At 45.9% G+C, this 18,390-nt stretch overlaps 1 protein-coding gene across 3 annotated transcripts; it reads left to right on the top strand.

Annotated features, from left to right (window-relative positions):
* Positions 1-726: 726 nt before the first annotated feature.
* Positions 727-16,594, top strand: LOC112110591 (ovoinhibitor-like). 3 transcript variants are annotated; one of them, XM_024205659.3, is made up of 16 exons: positions 731-903; positions 1,541-1,560; positions 2,624-2,760; positions 3,499-3,559; positions 4,891-5,027; positions 5,536-5,596; positions 6,959-7,095; positions 7,997-8,057; positions 9,998-10,119; positions 10,619-10,679; positions 12,556-12,692; positions 13,123-13,183; positions 14,445-14,581; positions 15,057-15,117; positions 15,835-15,950; positions 16,394-16,594. In XM_024205659.3, exons 1-16 carry the CDS (start codon positions 855-857, stop codon positions 16,437-16,439), a joined length of 1,404 nt encoding a protein of 467 aa, XP_024061427.2. In that variant the 5' UTR covers positions 731-854; the 3' UTR covers positions 16,440-16,594. The 3 variants fall into 3 exon arrangements, with proteins under 3 accessions (XP_024061429.2, XP_024061428.2, XP_024061427.2); XM_024205661.3 differs by lacking the exons at positions 5,536-5,596; positions 6,959-7,095 and having other exon boundaries at positions 727-903; XM_024205660.3 differs by lacking the exons at positions 7,997-8,057; positions 9,998-10,119 and having other exon boundaries at positions 728-903.
* Positions 16,595-18,390: the final 1,796 nt, after the last annotated feature.

Here is an 18,390-nt window from a genome sequence, read left to right as displayed (position 1 = left end):
TCCTGTTGGCCGTAACGCTCTGGGCTCATGTCGGCTGTTGGGTTTAGTGGGGGGGGGGGGGGGGGGGCTGGGTGGCCTGTGCTGGACAGGAGTCAGACAAGCGATCTGGTGGTCCCTTCCAGCCTAAACTCTATGACTCCATCTGCACTCCATGCCATTAGAGTCTCAGTTTGCACATTGGTTCTCCAAAGCCAACCGCTGAGCAGCTGAGTACAAGGTGAGGCAGGTAATATCTTACTGGACCCACTTGTGCTGGTGAGAGAGACACGCTTTCGAGCTCTTCGTCCGGTCTGGACTTTGATGATGTCTAACATGCAGAGCTGGGGTCTTAACTCAGAAAAGAGGGGAAAACAAATTGGCACAACCTCTCCCTCTCCCCGATGCTTTACCTGCAAACCGACAGCCCATCGGGTCAGTTTGCACCACAAACAGAGACTTCATTCTTCTCTGTGGAATAATCACAGCTCTCCCTTAATGTTCAAGGCTACTCACTGACACCTCTTCCATTCTATTTTCTTTCTCTAGGATTTTTTTTTCTGATACAGGAAAACCTGTCTCGAGCAACTAACCAAAGGACCAGCCAAAATCAATTCGCTAGTAAAAGTGAATCATTAGCTGAAAGTCAAGACCTGAGTAAATATTGGCAGGCCTACTGTACTAGTGACAGAACTGGAGGGTAGTTTCGTAATCAAGTTGGATAGGCTGGTCTCCTGCACGAGTGTATATATATGTAGATATAAACGTACACATGGTACATGATCACCATCCGTGGGGAGCACTAAGAGATCATCGCCTCAGCTGAGCACTAACAGATTCGACACAGATTAAACCACCACCTCCCCTCCACCAGGAACATGACGGGTGTTTTTGTGCTCCTTACTCTAGCAACATGGTGCTTTTCAGGTGAGTAATTCTTTGCCGTACTGCATCAAGCCCTATGTCGCAGTCAGAGACCTGGCCAGCTTCAAAAATGTTAAGGTGTCTTCAAAGTGGAACACAGTCTCATTCTTAGAAGAACTATTTTCTCTTCAAAAGATGGCACTGAAAAGACTTGACCTCCAGGGCCTAATGTCAGTACAGCCTTAAATGGGCTATTTCTGCACCATCAGTTTTGTGGGTAGAAGTAACTGCAGGTTCAGTTTCACACCCGTAATTAGTTGTGGGCACAGTGAAGGACATTAAATGTATAAGGGCCGATACGAGGGCACAATCAGCTGTTAAGACATCTACTATTTATACTGAAGTACATTTGCTGTGATATCCTGTAGCTCTCCGTTTGGATCACAAAACACAGCATGTAAAAAAGAAAAGAAAATTCCAACAAAACAGTGTTTCATTAAAAACAAGATTCCTTATCCTCAGTTACCAGCATGGTACCCAAATTTCACACGTGGTTTGTTTAGTTTAAGAATCTGTTCACAGACAGTCACCCGGTTAGAAACTGCATGGAATTATTCACAAAAGAGATTCGCACACTTAAAATCTGTTCCTGTCAATGATTTGGCTTTGTTTCATGTTTCTATCTGTGATTTTCTTTCAGCTGTTGCCCTGGGCAGTGAGGTGAGTGGCAGATCTTTCTATTTATTCTCTGTCACCGTCTCCCGATCTCTGACCCAAGATAAATGGCTGGTGACCACACTGTGGCCGAGTGAACGAAAAACACTGCTACCTGCAGCTGATCGTATAATGGTCACCAAAGACATTACTGGGGGATTATTGTCTTTTTATCAGATAATTTCAACAAATATTTTTGTCATCCCCAGACAATTCTAGAACTGAACGATATGTTAAATGTGATGAATCTAAGCAATAGACATGTAAGTTAGTGAGAGAAGTGTTCTAGGTACTTGACCAGCTCTGTAAGAGTGAGAATAATGGTTTGGTTCATCAAGCTGCATAGTTATCCCAATGCTTTATATCTGGAGGAGTAAAACCTTGAGAGTCAGAGATTCTGTTTCCAAACAGTCAGACTGATGGAATTTTATTCTTATTTTTATTATTTTACCTGCTACAACCTCTGCTTAGACCTTGTGAGGTACTTAGAACAACACGTAGCTGCAGCATTGGAGAAACGATGAAAAAAACACAACCAGGGACCAGATCTTCAGTACATTGATGTCTATTGATGTTGTTACAGCGACATCGATTTACATCTGCAGGGAAGCTGGCCTAAGGTGGTTTGTTTATATTGAACACATTGGAACAATAAGATCTGGTAGCATCTCTCTCTGCACAAGTTGCAGGCACTGAAAAAATTTTTTAGCCTCATTTAACCCTCTGGAGAGCATATTTCAAAAATTCATTAGATTTTGAAGCTTCAGTTTAAGGTTCCATTTGTAATAACTCCTTAGTTTCAGTAGGGCATGGTTGCTTCCCACAGAATACAGGTCTGAGTGAATGATTCTTCGTCCTGCTGTGCATTCCTTCCTCCAGCGTGAGGGAAAGCTACCGCAGAACAGACTCATCCCAGTTTCGATGGAAGAATAAGGTTAAAATATAACCCTAATTTGCCTTATGGCAGAAGCTAATAAGGCTGGAGGCACAGAGCAGGGAGATTACTCAAGGGCACTATTTCATACTGAAACGGCTGCACCACTTCTATTGCTTGACATTGCTGTTACAGGTAGATTGTAGTAAGTACCCCCGGGGTACTGCGGAGGATGGCAAAGTACTGACAGCCTGCCCATTCATCCTGGAGGAAGTCTGTGGCACAGATGGCGTCACTTACCCCAGCGAATGTGGACTGTGCGCACACAATTCGTAAGTACTGCACAGAGAACGTTCTTCCGAGTAACTAACACTGGACAGAGTGTCTGATGACAGCCTTTAGAAATACCATCATTTCTTCAGGCCTGTTCCTGTAAGTCTCTTAGGCCCTGTCCCTATTTTTTTGCCCTGCTAGACTACCCTGAGTTTCCTCTCCTTCTCCCATATGTGCTCAGCTGGGGGATCATGGAAGAGCCAGACTACAGCTTCCCAAGGGAGCTGTGTGGTGACGGAGCAGAGGAAAGAATGGGCCATGGTGTTACGCTAAATGATACACTATAAGGAGATGTCACATGTCTGGTAACTAAAAGAATGATACGGTGTGGTGGTGTTGTAACCGTGTCGGTCCCAGGACATTAGAGAGACAAGGTGGGTGAGGTCATATCTTCTATTGGACCAACTTCTCTGGTGAGTGAGTGAGACAAGTTTTTGAGCTTATACAGAGAGCTTCTTCTCCTGCAGACCTGAAGAGCAGCTCAGTGTAGTGCGAAAGCTTGTCTCTCTCACCAACGGAAGTTGTTGCACTAAACGATATTGCCTCACCCACCTTGTCTCTAGAACTACGCTCGCCAGTGATGCTGATACTGCCCCGTAGAAGGTGATAAATTAACTCAAATAGACACCTCCTCTATCCCACACAGTACATGTGAATCTGGTTTGTTTTACCAGCACCTTGACTGTAATGTGGAGAGTTACTTACGGAGCTCCTTAACCCTAATCTCCCTCTTCCAGTGAGCATGGGACCAACCTTGGGAAAAAGCATGATGGAAAATGTCAACAGAACATTGTACCGGTAAGTGTAACCTGATGTACAGTAGGGTCCAGATCCTTCTCCCAGTAATGTCAACGGAAAGACTCTTTTTGCCCTCAGTCAGTCAGAGACGGTTTGGGCACTAAACAGATGGACCTAAGTGGTACCTAGACCATGTTCTGTCCTTTTTCATAGGGGTGATCTTCAACCTAAATACACAAGATGGCCATTTTCCATCTACTACACTCTAACATCGTAAGAAAGGGCGAGGGAAGAGGAGTAGGGCATGAGACAAGGAGCAGAAATATCCCAGTGCTGCAGAATTGTGCACATAATTTCTGTTCCCATAGCTGTCTCTTCTCACAGTATCAGGAGAAGCACCGAGCCACCTGGTCTAGGGCTATAGGAAGGGGAGCCACCAGACTCCTGTGTATATCAGTGCATTGACTTCTTTGTACACTGGGATTTTCCAAGATCATACATTGGGAAGGCTGGAAAACACCCCATTTTCTGATCACAGGCAGGGCATTCAAAATACCCTTATTTCTCTCCCCAAACTCGGAAATAATTTCATGAATATGAGCCATAAGCAGACATGTTATTTGGTTAATTTAGTTTTTTGCATATTTGACTAGCTCTAAACCAATGGGAATAGTTTGGGCTATCAAGAAGCAAAACTACCACAGGGCCATATATTGGAGAAGGTAAAACCCTGGGATTCAGATGCTTCATTTCTATCCAGTCAGCCTGATAAAATTCAGTCTTCCGTTTACCTGATACAGTCTGTGCTTAGCCTGTGTGAGATACAGAAGGCACAACACTGGAGAAACTATGCGAAAATAACTGAGGGGGCATATCTTCAGCTAGAGTAAATTGACTTCCATCGATATAGTAGAAGTACGAGTAATTACAGCAGCTGAGACTAGAGGGTCAGATTGTTTATATTTTACACACAGAATGAAACAACAAGACCCGGAAGCCTGTTTCTATATGTTTTGCATGGGCTGCAACAAATTCTCAGCCTCATTTAACTGTCTGGAGCCTCATTTAATTGTGACTCATAATAAATATCTTCCTAGATTTTGATTTTGAGGCTTTGATTTAAGGATCCACCTCTAGTACCGCGTGAGACTCAACAGGGCTTGGGTACCTCACACAGAACAGAAGTGTGAGCGAGTGATCCTTCCGCCCACGTGTGCATTTCTGCCTCTCTAGCATGAGAGAAAGCTCCGTTAGAACTGCCTGACCCCATTTCCAATGGAAGGATACGGTTAAAACAGAGCCCTGGAAGCGCGGTACGGGGAGGCTGGCCAGAAGCACTGTTTTGGATAACAAAGGCTGCGCCGGTACTATGACTGTGTTGCTTGTTACAGTTCGATTGCAGTCAGCAGCCCAGGATTATTGATGAGGATGGCAAAGTCCAGATGCGCTGCCCTAGGATCCTGGCTGAGGTCTGTGGCACAGATGGCGTCACTTACCCCAGTGAATGTACGCTGTGTGCCCACAACCTGTGAGTACTGGTCAGACAACATTCCTTCTGAGCATTTAACTATAGGCAGAGCCACTGATAACTGCCTTTAAAATACCATTATTTCCTCATAGGCCTATTTCTGTAGGTCACTAAACCCCTTGCCCTCCTCTTTGCCCCTATAGTCTACCCTGATTTTCCTCTCCAGGCCCCTATATGTGCTTAGCTGAGATATCCCAAAAGAGCCAGACTACAGTACCCAATTGTAGCAGGGGGCTCAGTGGTGACTGAACAGAGGAAAAAATGGACCAGAGTGTTATTCCAGATGGGACACCATATGGAGACATCCCTTGTCTGATAACCAATAGGATTATGCTAATCAGTGATGCTGATACTGCCTCCTAAAAGGTGATCAGCTGACTCAATCAGACACCTCCTGTATCCCAATCCCACACCGTACGTGTGAGTTCAGTTAATTTTACCAGCATCTTCAAGGTTAAATGGAGAGTAACTCACCAAACTCCCTAACTCCCGTCTCTCCCTCTTCCAGTGAACATCAGAAAAACATTATAAAAAAACATGATGGAAAATGTGAACAGGAAATTGTGCTGGTAAGTGAAACCTGATGCACAATAAGGGCCAAATTCTAATCCCGCTAATGCCAACAGAAAGACTCCTCTTGCTGTCAGTGAGAGATGGGTCAGACACCACGTGCCTGGACCTAAATGGAGCATAGACTTTGTACTGGCCTTCTGCAAAGGACTGAATTTCACTCCAACTACACGAAATGGCCATTATCCGTATTCTACACTACAGTGTCAGAAGAAAGAAAGAGGGCTAGAAAAGGAGTAGGGTTTGAGACAAGGAACAAAAATGCCCCTGTTCTCTGGGAACGTCAACATAAATTCCTTTCCCATAGCAGCCTCTTCTCAGAGTATCAGGCAAAGCGCTGAGCGGGCAGTTTCAGGACTACAGGAAGGAGAGGCACGAGACCCCTGTATATTTCAGTGCATTCATCTCTTTGGATACTGAGATTTTCCTAGATAATACACTGGGCAGGTTGCAACCACCCCGTGTTCCGATCCCAGGCACAGCACCCATTCAACTGAAGTTAATAGAAATCCAAATAATTAGAGCCACTGAGGATCTAGTCTGAGGGTTTTTTTTATATATATTTTATAGAATAAAACAACAAGATCTGGTAGAATATTTCTTTCTACACGTTTGGCATGGGCTGAAACAAATTCTTAGCATCATGTAACTCTCTGGAGACTGGATCAGAAATGAAAAGATTTTGATTTGGAGGCATTGGTTTAAGGTTCCACGTGCAATACCTAGTTAGTTTCAACAGGGCATGGATGCCTCACAAAGAATACATGTCTGCAGGACCGCTGAGAGGGGGAGGCCAAAGGGGCACTTTGCCTTGAGTCCCCCATTTGAGAAGGTCCCAGACTGTGTGGCTTTGCCATATGGCTCAAGGGGTTACAGTGCTGCTCAGGTTTGGCCCGGCTGCCCGCTATCATGCTGGAGTGATGACTGGGCCAGACCAAAGCAGGGCTGAGACCTCTTGAGCCAGGCCCAGAGCCCCAGGACTGGCGACACTCCTGCAGAGTGAGCGTGGGTGGGCTCGCTCTCTAGGCCCTTCCCCCCGTGGTCATTTTTTGGAAGGGTGGAGGCCTCAGTTTCACATTTTGTCCCAGGCCTACAAAAACCTCTGCGCAGCCCTGCAAGTCTGAGGAACTGATTCTTCCTCTCATCCGTGCCTTCCTTCCCCCCAGCACGAGAGAACATGAGCAAACTCCTGCAGAAGGACTCCCCTCATCGCCGAGAGAAGAATAAGTTTAAAATAGAGCCCTTGTGCAGCTGATGGCTGAAGGGACAGAGGGTGAAGGCCCCGGGTGGGGGACTCACTCTGAAGCACTATTTCATACAACAGCGGCTGCACCGGCGTTATTTCTGTGTTGCTTTTACAGCTCGATTGCAGTCAGTACCCCAGGACTAAAGCTGAGGATGGCAAAGTTCTGATAGGCTGCCCAAGGATCCTGGCTGAGGTCTGTGGCACAGATGGCGTCACTTACTCCAATGACTGTATGCTGTGTGCCCACAACCTGTGAGTACTATACACCGAACATTCCTTCTGAGTACTTCCTGGGCAGAGCTCCTGAGAACAGCCTTTATAGACACCATCATTTCTTCATAGGCCTATTTCTGTAGGCCTTTTAGCCCTGGCCCCATTCTTTGCCCCTCCAGTGTACTCTGATTTTTCTCCTCTGCTCCCCCCTACTCCCACTAACCCCCACTTCCACCATATATCCCACCGGGATATCATGGAAGAGGCAGACTACAAAGCTAGACTAACTGGTCTATAAATCCCCAGGTCCTCTTTCTTTCCATTTGTAAAGACAGGTACTCTGTTTGCTCTTCTCAATCCTCTGGGACCTTGGTAGGGTGACCAGATAGCAAGTGTGAAAAATCGGGACGGGGGTGGGGGGTAATAGGAGCCTATATAAGAAAAAGCCCCAAATATCGGGACTGTCCCTATAAAATCGGGACATCTGGTCACCGTAGACCTTGGCCCTCCACCATGAGTTCTTGAAGGTAATCAGTAATGGTTCAGAGATTGCTTCAGTTAGTTCCTTAAGGACACGAGGGTGAATTTTATCAGGCCCTGCCAACGTGAATACATCTAACTTATCTAAATATTCTGGGCTGTCCCTATTCTGGCTTGTGTTCTTTCCCCCTTTTTGTTCATATTGATTATGTGAAGCATCTGGTCACAATTAACCCTTTTAGTGAAGACCGTATCATACACTATAAGGAGAAGTCACATGTCTGGGAAGATACTAGTTGTTGACGTTCATACTGCCTCATAGAAGGTGATAAATTAACTCAGTAAGACACTGCCCGTATCCCGTACAATATAAGTGAGATTGCGCCATTTTACTGGCTCTTGAGTGTAACAGGGACAGTTACTCACCGAGCTCCCTAACTCCAGTTTCTCCCTCTTCCAGAGAACGCGGGGAAAACATTAACAAAAAGCATGATGGAGAATGCAAACATGAAATCGTCCCGGTAAGTGTAACCTGAAGCAAAATAACAGCCAGATCCTACTCCCATTGATGTCAATGGACAGAATCCTGTTGACTTCAATGAGAGATGGTTCAGGCATTATATGAATGGACTCATGGGGTGTGTCTTGCCTTATACACAGGGATGAATTTCATCCTAAATACACAAAATGGCCATTATCCCTATACTACAGTATGACCTCAGAACAAAAGGAGATTGAAGAGGAGCAACATATGAGACAAGTAGCAGAAATATCCCAGTGCTGCAGAATTGTGCACATAACACCTGTCCCCATAGAAGTCTCTTCTCACAATAGCAGGCTAAGCACTGAGCAGCCTGATTTAGGACCATGGGGAGGGGAGACACAAGACCCCTGTATATATCAGTGCATTGACCTCTTTGGATACTGGGATTTTCCAAGATCATACACTGGGAAGGTTGGAAAACACCCCGATTTCTGCTCCCAGGCAGGGCACCATGTGCGGTGGGATTCCAAACACCCTGGCTGTTGTCCATAACCATAAAAATAATTTGATGAATAGCAGCAATAATCATTGGGTTCACTTATCTTGTATGTATTTGTCCAGCTCAAAACCAGGGATTAGTTTGGGCCATCAAGAAGTAAAATGACCCCCGTGCCATCTATTTGAAAGAGTAAAATCCTGGGATTCAGCTCTTCCAATGTCCTACAGTCAGAGGGATAGAATTTCATTTTTTCTGTTATCTGACACAGTCTGTGCTTAGACCGTGTGTGGTTCACAGAGCAACAGCCAGACTCTTTGTTGGAGAAAACATGAACAAATAACACAGAGGGGACAGCTGGGGTGAATCGATTTCCAAAGACATCCACAGAGCTACTTCGATTTACACCTGCGGCGGAACTGGCCTGAGGGTTTCCATATGGTGCAGATTGGAACAGCAAGATCTGGAAGCCTATTTGTCTCTGCATGTTTGGCTTGCATTGATACAAATTCTTAGCCTCATTTAACCCTCTGGAGACTGGATCATAAATGACAACGCCTTAGATTTTGAGTGTTGGAACACTGGTTTAAGGATTCACTTCTAATACCTAGTTACGTTCAATAGAGCGTGGGTGCCGCCCACGGAATATGAGTCTGAGGGAATGATCCTTCCTCTCCAGCATGAGAGAATGAGAGAAAACACCTAGAACCGACTCACCCTATTTTCAATAGAAGAATACATTTAACACTGATGTCACGGAGTCCCCGGGCGATGCTCTGGAACTGCTCCCTACAAAGCCAGTCAGGACTCTGGTGAAGTCTCCTCTCTGTGAGCAGACTGTCTTCAGGGCAAGAAGCTCACATGGCTTCACCTTCCTGGGTCTGGCCTGGGAGCATTCAGCATATGCCCCTCCGTGCGCTTCCCACAGCGAGTCCGCCCAGGCGGGGTCCTGGGAAAGCCAAAGGGTTCGGCACCCCCACTTCGCAGTCAGACGTGACTCTCAGCCAGCCAGTAAAGCAGAGGTTTATTAGATGACAGGAACACGGTCTAAAACAGAGCTTGTAGGTACAGAGAACAGGAACCCTCAGCGGGGTCCATTTTGGGGGGCAGTGAGCCAGACACCCACGTCTGCACTTCACTCCTGTCCCCAGCCAGCTCCAAACTGACTCTCTTCAGCCTCTCCTCCTCTCTGGCCTTTGTCTCTTTCCCAGGCCAGGAGGTCACCTGATCTCTTTGTTCTCCAACACCTTCAGTTGGCACCTTTGCAGGGGAGGGGCCCAGGCCATTAGTTGCCAGGAGACAGGGCGCCAGCCATTCTCTGTGCAGACAGCATCACAGGGACCTTCTTGGGCTCTTCAACAATTATACACCCTGATCCCCCCAACTAGATACCTATGAAATGCATAGGGGAAACTGAGGCACCCACACAGTATTCAGAGGAAACATTAAGAACAAGTACTATTGCTGTGTTACTTTTACAGCTTAATTGTAGTGAGTACCACGGCGGCAAAGTCCTGATACCCTGCCCCAGGATCCTGGCTGAGGTCTGTGGCACCGATGGCGTCACTTACCCCAATGACTGTATGCTGTGTGCCCACAACCTGTGAGTACTGTACATCACCCATTATTTCTGAGTAATTAACAATGGGCAGAGCTCCTGATCGTGGCCTTTATAAATATCCTCATTTCTCCATAGATGTAGTTCTATAATTCCCTTATACTGGGACCCTCCTCTCTCCAGTGTAATCTGAGTTTCCTCCCCTTGTCCCTGTCTGTGCTCAGTGGGGCTATCATGGAAGAGCCAGACCACAACCCCCAGAATTCAGTAGCGGGCTGACGGGGGCTTGGCCATTCAGGAAAGAATGGGCCAGAATATTATTCCAAATGATACACCAATAGGAGGCATCATGTGTCTGCTAACCAATAGCATTACACTAGTCAGAGATGCAGATACTGCCTGTAGCCGGTGATAATCTAACTCCATCAGACGCTTCCTGGATCCCATCCAATCTATGGAAGTTTGGTTCATTTTACCAGCACCCTGAGTGTGACGGGAACAGTCCTTCACTGAGCTCCCTCATGCCAGTCTCTCCCTCTTCCAGGAAACACCGGACCAGTGTTAGCAAAAAGCACGACGGCAAGTGCAAAGAGAAAATAGCTGTGGTGAGTGAAACCTGTTGCACAATGAGTGGCCGAACCTCCTTCTATTCATATAAATGGAGCGACTCCGACCTATTTACTTCAGTGAGAGAAGAGTCACGTACTGTGTGCATGGACTTAGGGGATGCACAGACCACGTGCTGCCCTAGTATCTAGGGATCAATTTCATCCTAACGCCAAATGGCCATTATCCATATCCTGCAATATAAAAAGGGAGACAGGAGGGAACAGGATCTGAGACAAGGAGCATAAAAAGAACAGGAGTACTTGTGGCACCTTAGAGACTCACAAATTTATTTGAGCATAAGCTTTCGTGGGCTACAACCCACTTCATCAGATGCATAGAATGGAACATATAGTAAGGAGATATATATACACATACAGAGAACATGAAAAGGTGGGAGGCTAAGAGGCTAATTAATTAAGATGAGCAATTATCAGCAGGGAAAAAAAACTTTTGTAGTGATAATCAAGATGGCCCATTTCAGACAGTTTGACAAGAAGGTGTGTGGATACTTAACATGGGGAAATAGATTCAATGTGTGTAATGGTTCAGCCATTCCCAGTCTCTATTCAAGCCTAAATTGATGGTATCTAGTTTGCATATCAAGGAGCATGAAGGAGCATAAAGGCTCTAGTGCTGCAGAACTGTGAAAACAAACCCTGTTCACACAACTATCTCTTCTCACAGTATCAGGCGACGTGTTGACAGCCTGTTTTGGGACTATGAGAAGAGGGCACACAAGACCCCTGGTTTATATTCACCTTGTTGGATACTGAGATTTTCTGAGCTAATGAGCTGGGCAGGTAGTAAAAACCCTTGTGTTGTGATACCAGGCAGGGCAGTCGGCATGCAGCGGGATTCAAAACATCCACTGTTGTTTTTGAGCAATAATCAGACCAAATCATTATTTCTTTACCTATTTGACCAGCTCTAAACCAGAGGGAATTGTTTGGCCATCGAGAAGCAAAAACGAGCACAGGTCTAGCTACTTGAAAGAGTAAAACTCTGGGATTCGGACACTCCGTTTCCATAGTCAGAATGAAGGAAATTCTTTCCTTTCTGTTTTTTGTTACTGTCTGTGCTTCGACCATCTGAGATACATAGAGCAACATGCCAACACCACACTGGAGAAAGTATGAAAATTACCACCAAAGAGCCATATACTCATCCCTTGTAAATCAGCTTTCGCGGTCGTCAACAGAGCTAGGTCAATTTACAGCAGCTGAGAATCTGCCCCCGGTTTTCTTATATCATACAGATACAAGAAATCTGGTAGCATATTTCTCTCATGAGCTGAAACAAATTCTTATCATTTCATTCTCTGGAAACTGGATCATAACTGAAATCTCATTAGATTTTGAGTTCCGAGGCTTTGACTAAATGCACCACTTGCAGGGCCGGTGCAACCCATTAGGCGACCTAGGCGGTCGCCTCGGGCGCTGCGATTTGGGGGGCGGCGACCGCGGCGCTATTTCCACGGCGGGACCTTCCACCGCCTCGGGGGGGGGGGGCAGCATTTCGGGGCGGGACCTTCTGCCGCCTAGGGCGGTGGAAAAGCTGGCAGTGCTCCTGACCACTTGTAATACCTACTTAGTTTCAATAGGGCATGGGTGTGTCCCACAGAATACAGGTCTGAGTGAAGGATCCTTCCTCCCAATTGGGCATTCCTTCCCCTCCAGCGTGAGAGAATGAGAGAACACTACAGTAGCACCGAGTGGCCCTTTTTTCTGTGGACGAATAAGTTTAAAACATAACCCTAATTTCTCCTGTGATAAACACCAGACAGGCTGGAGACACAGAGCCGGGGGTTACTCATGGGCACCATTTCATAGATTAAAGGATGCAACAAATTCTATTGCTGTGTTCCTTTTGCAGCGTGAGTGTACTTCATACCGCAGGACTACTACTGACAACGGCAAAGTGCTGGTAGTCTGCCCCAGGATCCTGCAAACAGTGTGCGGCACAGATGGTGTCACTTATGCCAATGAATGCGAGATGTGTGCCCATAACCTGTAAGTACTGTACAGAGAGCATTTCTTCTGAGTAATTAACAAAGGGCCGAGCCTGTTTCTGGAGGTCTCGTAGCCCTTGGCCCTACTTCTTTGCCCTTTAGTCTGCCCTGAGTTTTCTCCCCTGTCCCTGCATTGGCTCACTGGGGAAACGTGGAACAGCCAAACTACAACCCCTGGAATGCAGCAGGGGCTTAAGTGATGATTGAACAAAGAAAAGAACCGTCCAGAACGTTACTCCAAATGATACACTATAAAGAGACGTCACCTATCCGGTAAGGAACAGGGTTATACTGGATTCAGTGTTGCTGGGACTGCCTTGTAGAAGGAGATAAACTAATTCAATCAGACGCCTCCTGTGCCCCCCACAATATATGGGAGATTGGTTCGTTCTACCACTGAGCTCCCTAATTCCAGTCTCTTTCTCTTCCAGAGAACATGAGACCAATATCAGCAAAGAACACGATGGAAGATGCAAACGGGAAGTTGTGCCGGTAAGTGTAACCTGATGCAGAACAAGGGACAAACCCGACTCCTGGTAACATCAGTGGAAAGACACCTCCTAACCTCAATGAGAGATGGTTCAGACACGATATGCACGGATTCAAGTGGTGCCTCGAGCTTGTAGGGATCTTCTGCAAGGGGGTGAATTCACCCTAACTACACGAAATGGCCATTGTCTCTATACATCAGCACACTGTCAGAAGAAAGAAAGAGGGATCAAGAGGAATGGGCTTTGAGACAAGTAGCAGAAATGACCCTGTGCTCTGGAAACATGAACAGAGATCCCATTCCCATCGCAGTCTCTTCTCGCAGTACCAGGCGAAGCACTGAGCGGCCAGTTTTAGGACTACAGGAAGGGGAGACACAAGTCCCCTGTATAGATCCGTGCATTCCTCTCTTTGGATACTGGGATTTCCAAGAAAATAAACTGGGCAGGTGAAAAAGCCCCTGTGCTCTGATCACTGTCAGGGCATCCTACATGCAGGGGGATGAACAAATACAGAAATCATTTGATGAACATGACCACTAATAATAAAAAGTGATTGGACTGATTTATTTTGTATATGTCCGACCAGCTCTAAACATGGCAATAGTTTGGCCATCAAGAAACAAAACAACCCCAGGGCTTTATATTTGAAGGAGTAAAACCCTGGGATTCAGATACGCCATTTCTATACAGTCAGACGGATGGAATTTTTTTCCCTGGTACAATCTGTGCTTAGATGGTGTGAGATACACAGAGCAACAGGCAGACTCCTTGTTGGAGAAACTAGGAAAATATAACAACACAGGGCTAATTGGTATAAACTGACTCCCACTGAAGTGCACAGAGCTCCATCAATTTACACTAGCTGAGGCTCTTGCCTGAGGGTTTTTTATATTTTACAGAATGAAACAAGATCGGGTAGCATATTGCTCTGTCCCTGTTTTACATGGGCATTTAACCCTCTGGAAAATGGATCATAAATGGAAACTCATTAGATTTTGGAGGCTTTGGTTTAAAGCTGCACTTCTGATTCCTATTTAGGTTCAACAGGGCCTGGGTGAGTGATCCTTTCTCCCAACTGGGCATTCCTTACTCTCCAGCATGAGAGAAGGGGAGAGAACCACTCACACCACGTTCAATGGAAGAAGAAGCAGCTTTAAGTATAGCCCTAGTTTGTCACTCAGTAGAAGCTACAACAGCTGGAGGCTCAGAGCGGGGAGGTGACTCATGGGCACCACTGCGATTGCTTGACATTGCTGTTACAGGTGGATTGTAGTAAGTACCGCCGGGTCACTACTAAGGATGGCAACGTTCTGACAGCCTGCCCACTTATCCTGGATGAGGTCTGCGGCACAGATGGCGTGACTTACCCCAGCGAATGTGGGCTGTGTGCCCATAACTTGTAAGTACTGTGCAGAGAACATTCCTTCTGAGTAACTCACAGTGGGCGGAGCTCCGGATAGTAGCCTTAATAAAAACCAGAATTTCTTCATAGACCTATTTCTGCAGATCTCTTAGCCCCGGGTCCTTTCCTTTGCCTCTCCAGTCTATTCTGAGTTTTCTCCCCCGCCCCTTGCATGTGCGCAGTTGAGCTATGATGGAGGAGACAGACGACCACCCCCAGAGTTCAATGGGGGGCGGGGGGGCTGAGTGGTGATTGAGCAGAGGAAAGAATGGGGTGGCATGTTATTCAAATGAGACACTGAAAGGAGAAGTCACATGTCTAGTAACAGATAGGAACATACTGATAAGAGATGCTTATCCTGCCTTGTCACAGGTGATAAATGATCTCAGTCAGCTGCCTTCTGAATTCCAGACTGTATATGTGAGCTACCGTGTAAGCCTAAGCTCCTAACTTCAGTCTCTCCCTCTTCCAGCGAACGTGGAACCAGTATTACCAAGAAACACGATGGGAAATGCAAACAGGAAACTGCAGAGGTAAGTGAAACCGGATGCAAAAGAAAGGCCAATGGATGGCATTGGAAAGGCTCCCCTTGACTTCAGTGAGAGATGGTTCAGGCACTATCCGCATTGACCCCGTGCGGCTCTTCTTCCCAGGGATGAATTTCAGCTAACGACACGAAATGGCCATTATCCATAAACCGCACTGTGAGGTCAGGGGAAAGGAGGGGACAGAGGAGAGGACTGGGATCTGAGTTTAGCAGCAGCAATGCCCCCCCAGGGCTGCAGAAATGTGAATGTCCCCATAGCATCTCTTCTCACCGTATCAGGCTAAGCTCCGAGCAGCCTCATTTAGGACCATGGGAAGGGGAGACACAGGACCCCAGTATATATCAGTGCAGTGACCTCTTTGGATACTGGGATTTTCCAAGACAGTACACTGGGCAAGTTGGAAAATCCCATCTGTTCTGATCACAAGCAGGGTACCCTCTGGAGAGGGCATTCTAAACGCCTGCTGCTCTCCTCATACATGTGGTCAGCTGATATTACCTGGTCAAGGTAGGAAAACAAGCTTTATTTTTATAGTAACTCCTCCCGGCAGTGAGAGGCGAGCGGATAAGTCCGTTATTATCAGGTTCTTAGCAGGCGAAGTGAATTTTTTTAGTGCAGGAATAGATTCATGTTGCAGTAGCACCCAAAGTCCCATCTGTTGCTACGCGCTTTACAAACACGCTGTTCCTCTCCTGTGTGCAGGTTGACTGCAGTGATTATGTTGAACCCAGGCCCTTCTGCACGCTGGAGTACTTTGCCCATTGTGGCTCTGATGGCACAACCTACAGCAACAAATGTCACTTCTGCAACGCAGTCGCGTACGTACAGAACTAAATCTCTTCTTCTAAGTCATTATCGTGATTAATCAATCTATCTGTAAGAGGCATGACTAAGTTCCCATACTTTGCATTTGCCTGTTTCCTTATGTATGTGGTTGTGTTGATTTTGACGGAAGCGGATCTCCAGATGTCACAAACTGCACACCTGCAGTGAGCTTTACCTATTTGGCCTAGAGTTTCAGTATGTCATGACAAATATTTCACAAACACTTCTTGTTCCTGATGAAGGAGTGAAATCTTTCACTTTTCTTTTAATGCTAATCATGGATGGAAGTAATTGTTGAGATTCTATTACTTTGAATGGTCTTCCATGCTGTGCTAAGACCCTATCAGAGACTTCCTGTGCTACTCGAATGAAGAGACATATATTAGCATCCTGCATGCTCCGTCTCTGATCCATTTCTTTCTCTCTCCCCCTCCAGGGTAACCAAGGGAGCTCTCACCTTGGACCATTTTGGAGAATGTTGAATCCTCAGGGGTGCTGAGCCCTGAGAGAGAGCCCGCCTTTGCTTCACTTCCCATTGGCAGATCCTTCATAAAGACCCATCCTCAGTGCAGCCAGCACCCTGGGGGCTCTTGATTCCTCCTAAGTTTCTTGTTCAATTAAACAAAACTCACCAGTATTTCTTTGTCCTGTTTTATCACCATGTCTCATACCAAGTTTCTTTCTGGTTTGTTGAGTGACGATGCCAGCGAGAACAGAAAGTGTGATGTCTGGGCTAGAAACGCATTGTTTGTTTGACGTTCTACTTTCTCTAGGAAGTAACTCCCAGAGAGGCAGCATCTTCCTTCCGTCAGTGTCATAGGTGATAGCAGGAAAATGTAGCCACATCAAATACATTGTCTCATGATTTTACATGGAATTTAAACTCAATCTACAAAGGTAACAGGATCACAATGTTGTAGGGAGCTCATGCAGACACCTGACATCTTCCCTGTTTTCAGCCTCATAACTATATACATGAAATTATAACCTATAACATTACTGTAACAGTTACTATAACATCACTATAACAACCACGCTCTGAAGACACCCAACATGACAAACTTTGCATTGGATACACACAATCATTTTATAAAGATGAACATGGAGGTGTAGGGTGTTCCCCCGAGGTACAGAGCGTCACAATAATATGGTTGGATGAGCTGCACACCTGCATGTGTGAATATATATGTGTGTGAGTTGCACCTGTGGGGAAACACAAAAAGATCAACTCCCGAGCTGAGCACTACCAGACTCACCACAGACCAAACAACCACCTCCACCATGAATGCGACAAGGTGTCCTTGTGCTTTTCACTCTGGCACTTTGCTGCTTCTCAGGTGAGTACGTCCTGCAGTATTGCCCAACCCTGTGTCTGACATTCGCTGCCTCTGGACGACTTGGGCCGAGTCCCGGGTCTCTTCAGAAACATTACAGTGTTCTCAAAGTGGAGGAAAATCTCTCCCTGTGAAAAGCTATTTTGTCTCAGAAAGATGGCACTGGGAAGACTTGACATCCAGAAAGCCTTTGACAAGGTCCCTCACCAAAGGCTCTTATGCAAAGTAAGGTGCCACGGGATAGGAGGGAAGGTGCTCTCATGGTAACTGGTTAAAAGATAGGAAACAAAGGGGAGCAATAAATGGTCAGTTTTCAGAATGGAGAGAGGTAAATAGTGGCGTCCCCCAGGGGTCTGTTCTGGGACCAGTCCTATTCAACATATTCATAAATGATCTGGAAAAAGGGGTCAACAGTGAGGTGGCAAAATTTGCAGATGATACAAAATTACTCAAGATAGTTAAGTCCCAGGCAGACTGCGAAGAGCTACAAAAGGATCTCACAAAACTGGGTGACTGGGCAACAAAATGGCAGATGAAATTTAATGTTGATAAATGCAAAGTAATGCACACTGGAAAACATAATCCCAACTATACATATAAAATGACGGGGGTCTAAATTAGCTGTTACCACTCAAGAAAGAGATCTTGGAGTCATTGTGGAGAGTTCTCTGAAAACATCCACTCAATGTCCAGTGGCAGTCAAAAAAGCAAAGAGAATGCTGGCAATAATTAAGAAGGATAGATAATAGGACAGAAAATATCATGTTGCCTCTATATAAATCCATGGTATGCTCACATCTTGAATTCTATGTGCAGGTGTGGTCGCCCCATCTCAAAAAAGATATATTGGAATTGGAAAAGGTTCAGAAAAGGGCAACAAAAATTATTAGGGGTATGGAATGGCTTCCGTATGAGGAGAGATTAATAAGACTGGGACTTTTCAGCTTGGAAAAGAGATGGCTAAGGGGAGATATGTTTGAGGTCTATAAAATCATGACTGGTGTAGAGAAAGTAGATAAGGAAGTATTGTTTACTACATCTCATAACACAAGAACTAGGAGTCACCAAATGAAATTAATAGGCAGTAGGTTTAAAACAA

This window comes from Terrapene carolina, unplaced genomic scaffold, assembly GCF_002925995.2.
Source record: "Terrapene carolina triunguis isolate 2854851 unplaced genomic scaffold, T_m_triunguis-2.0 Scaffold629, whole genome shotgun sequence".
NCBI classification, from domain to species: domain Eukaryota; kingdom Metazoa; phylum Chordata; order Testudines; family Emydidae; genus Terrapene; species Terrapene triunguis.
Note: the sequence above shows the minus strand (reverse complement) of the source record. Positions and strands in the feature narration are given on the sequence as shown.

What these genes read in the sequence shown, in the direction of transcription:
- LOC112110591 (XM_024205659.3), top strand. Translation starts at nt 855, where the DNA reads ATGACGGGTGTTTTTGTGCTCCTTACTCTAGCAACATGGTGCTTTTCA. An exon ending in GGACTGTGCGCACACAATTC is followed by an intron (nt 2,761 to 3,498) that starts GTAAGTACTGCA and finishes TCCCTCTTCCAG; the next exon opens with TGAGCATGGGACCAACCTTG. An exon ending in ACGCTGTGTGCCCACAACCT is followed by an intron (nt 5,028 to 5,535) that starts GTGAGTACTGGT and finishes TCCCTCTTCCAG; the next exon opens with TGAACATCAGAAAAACATTA.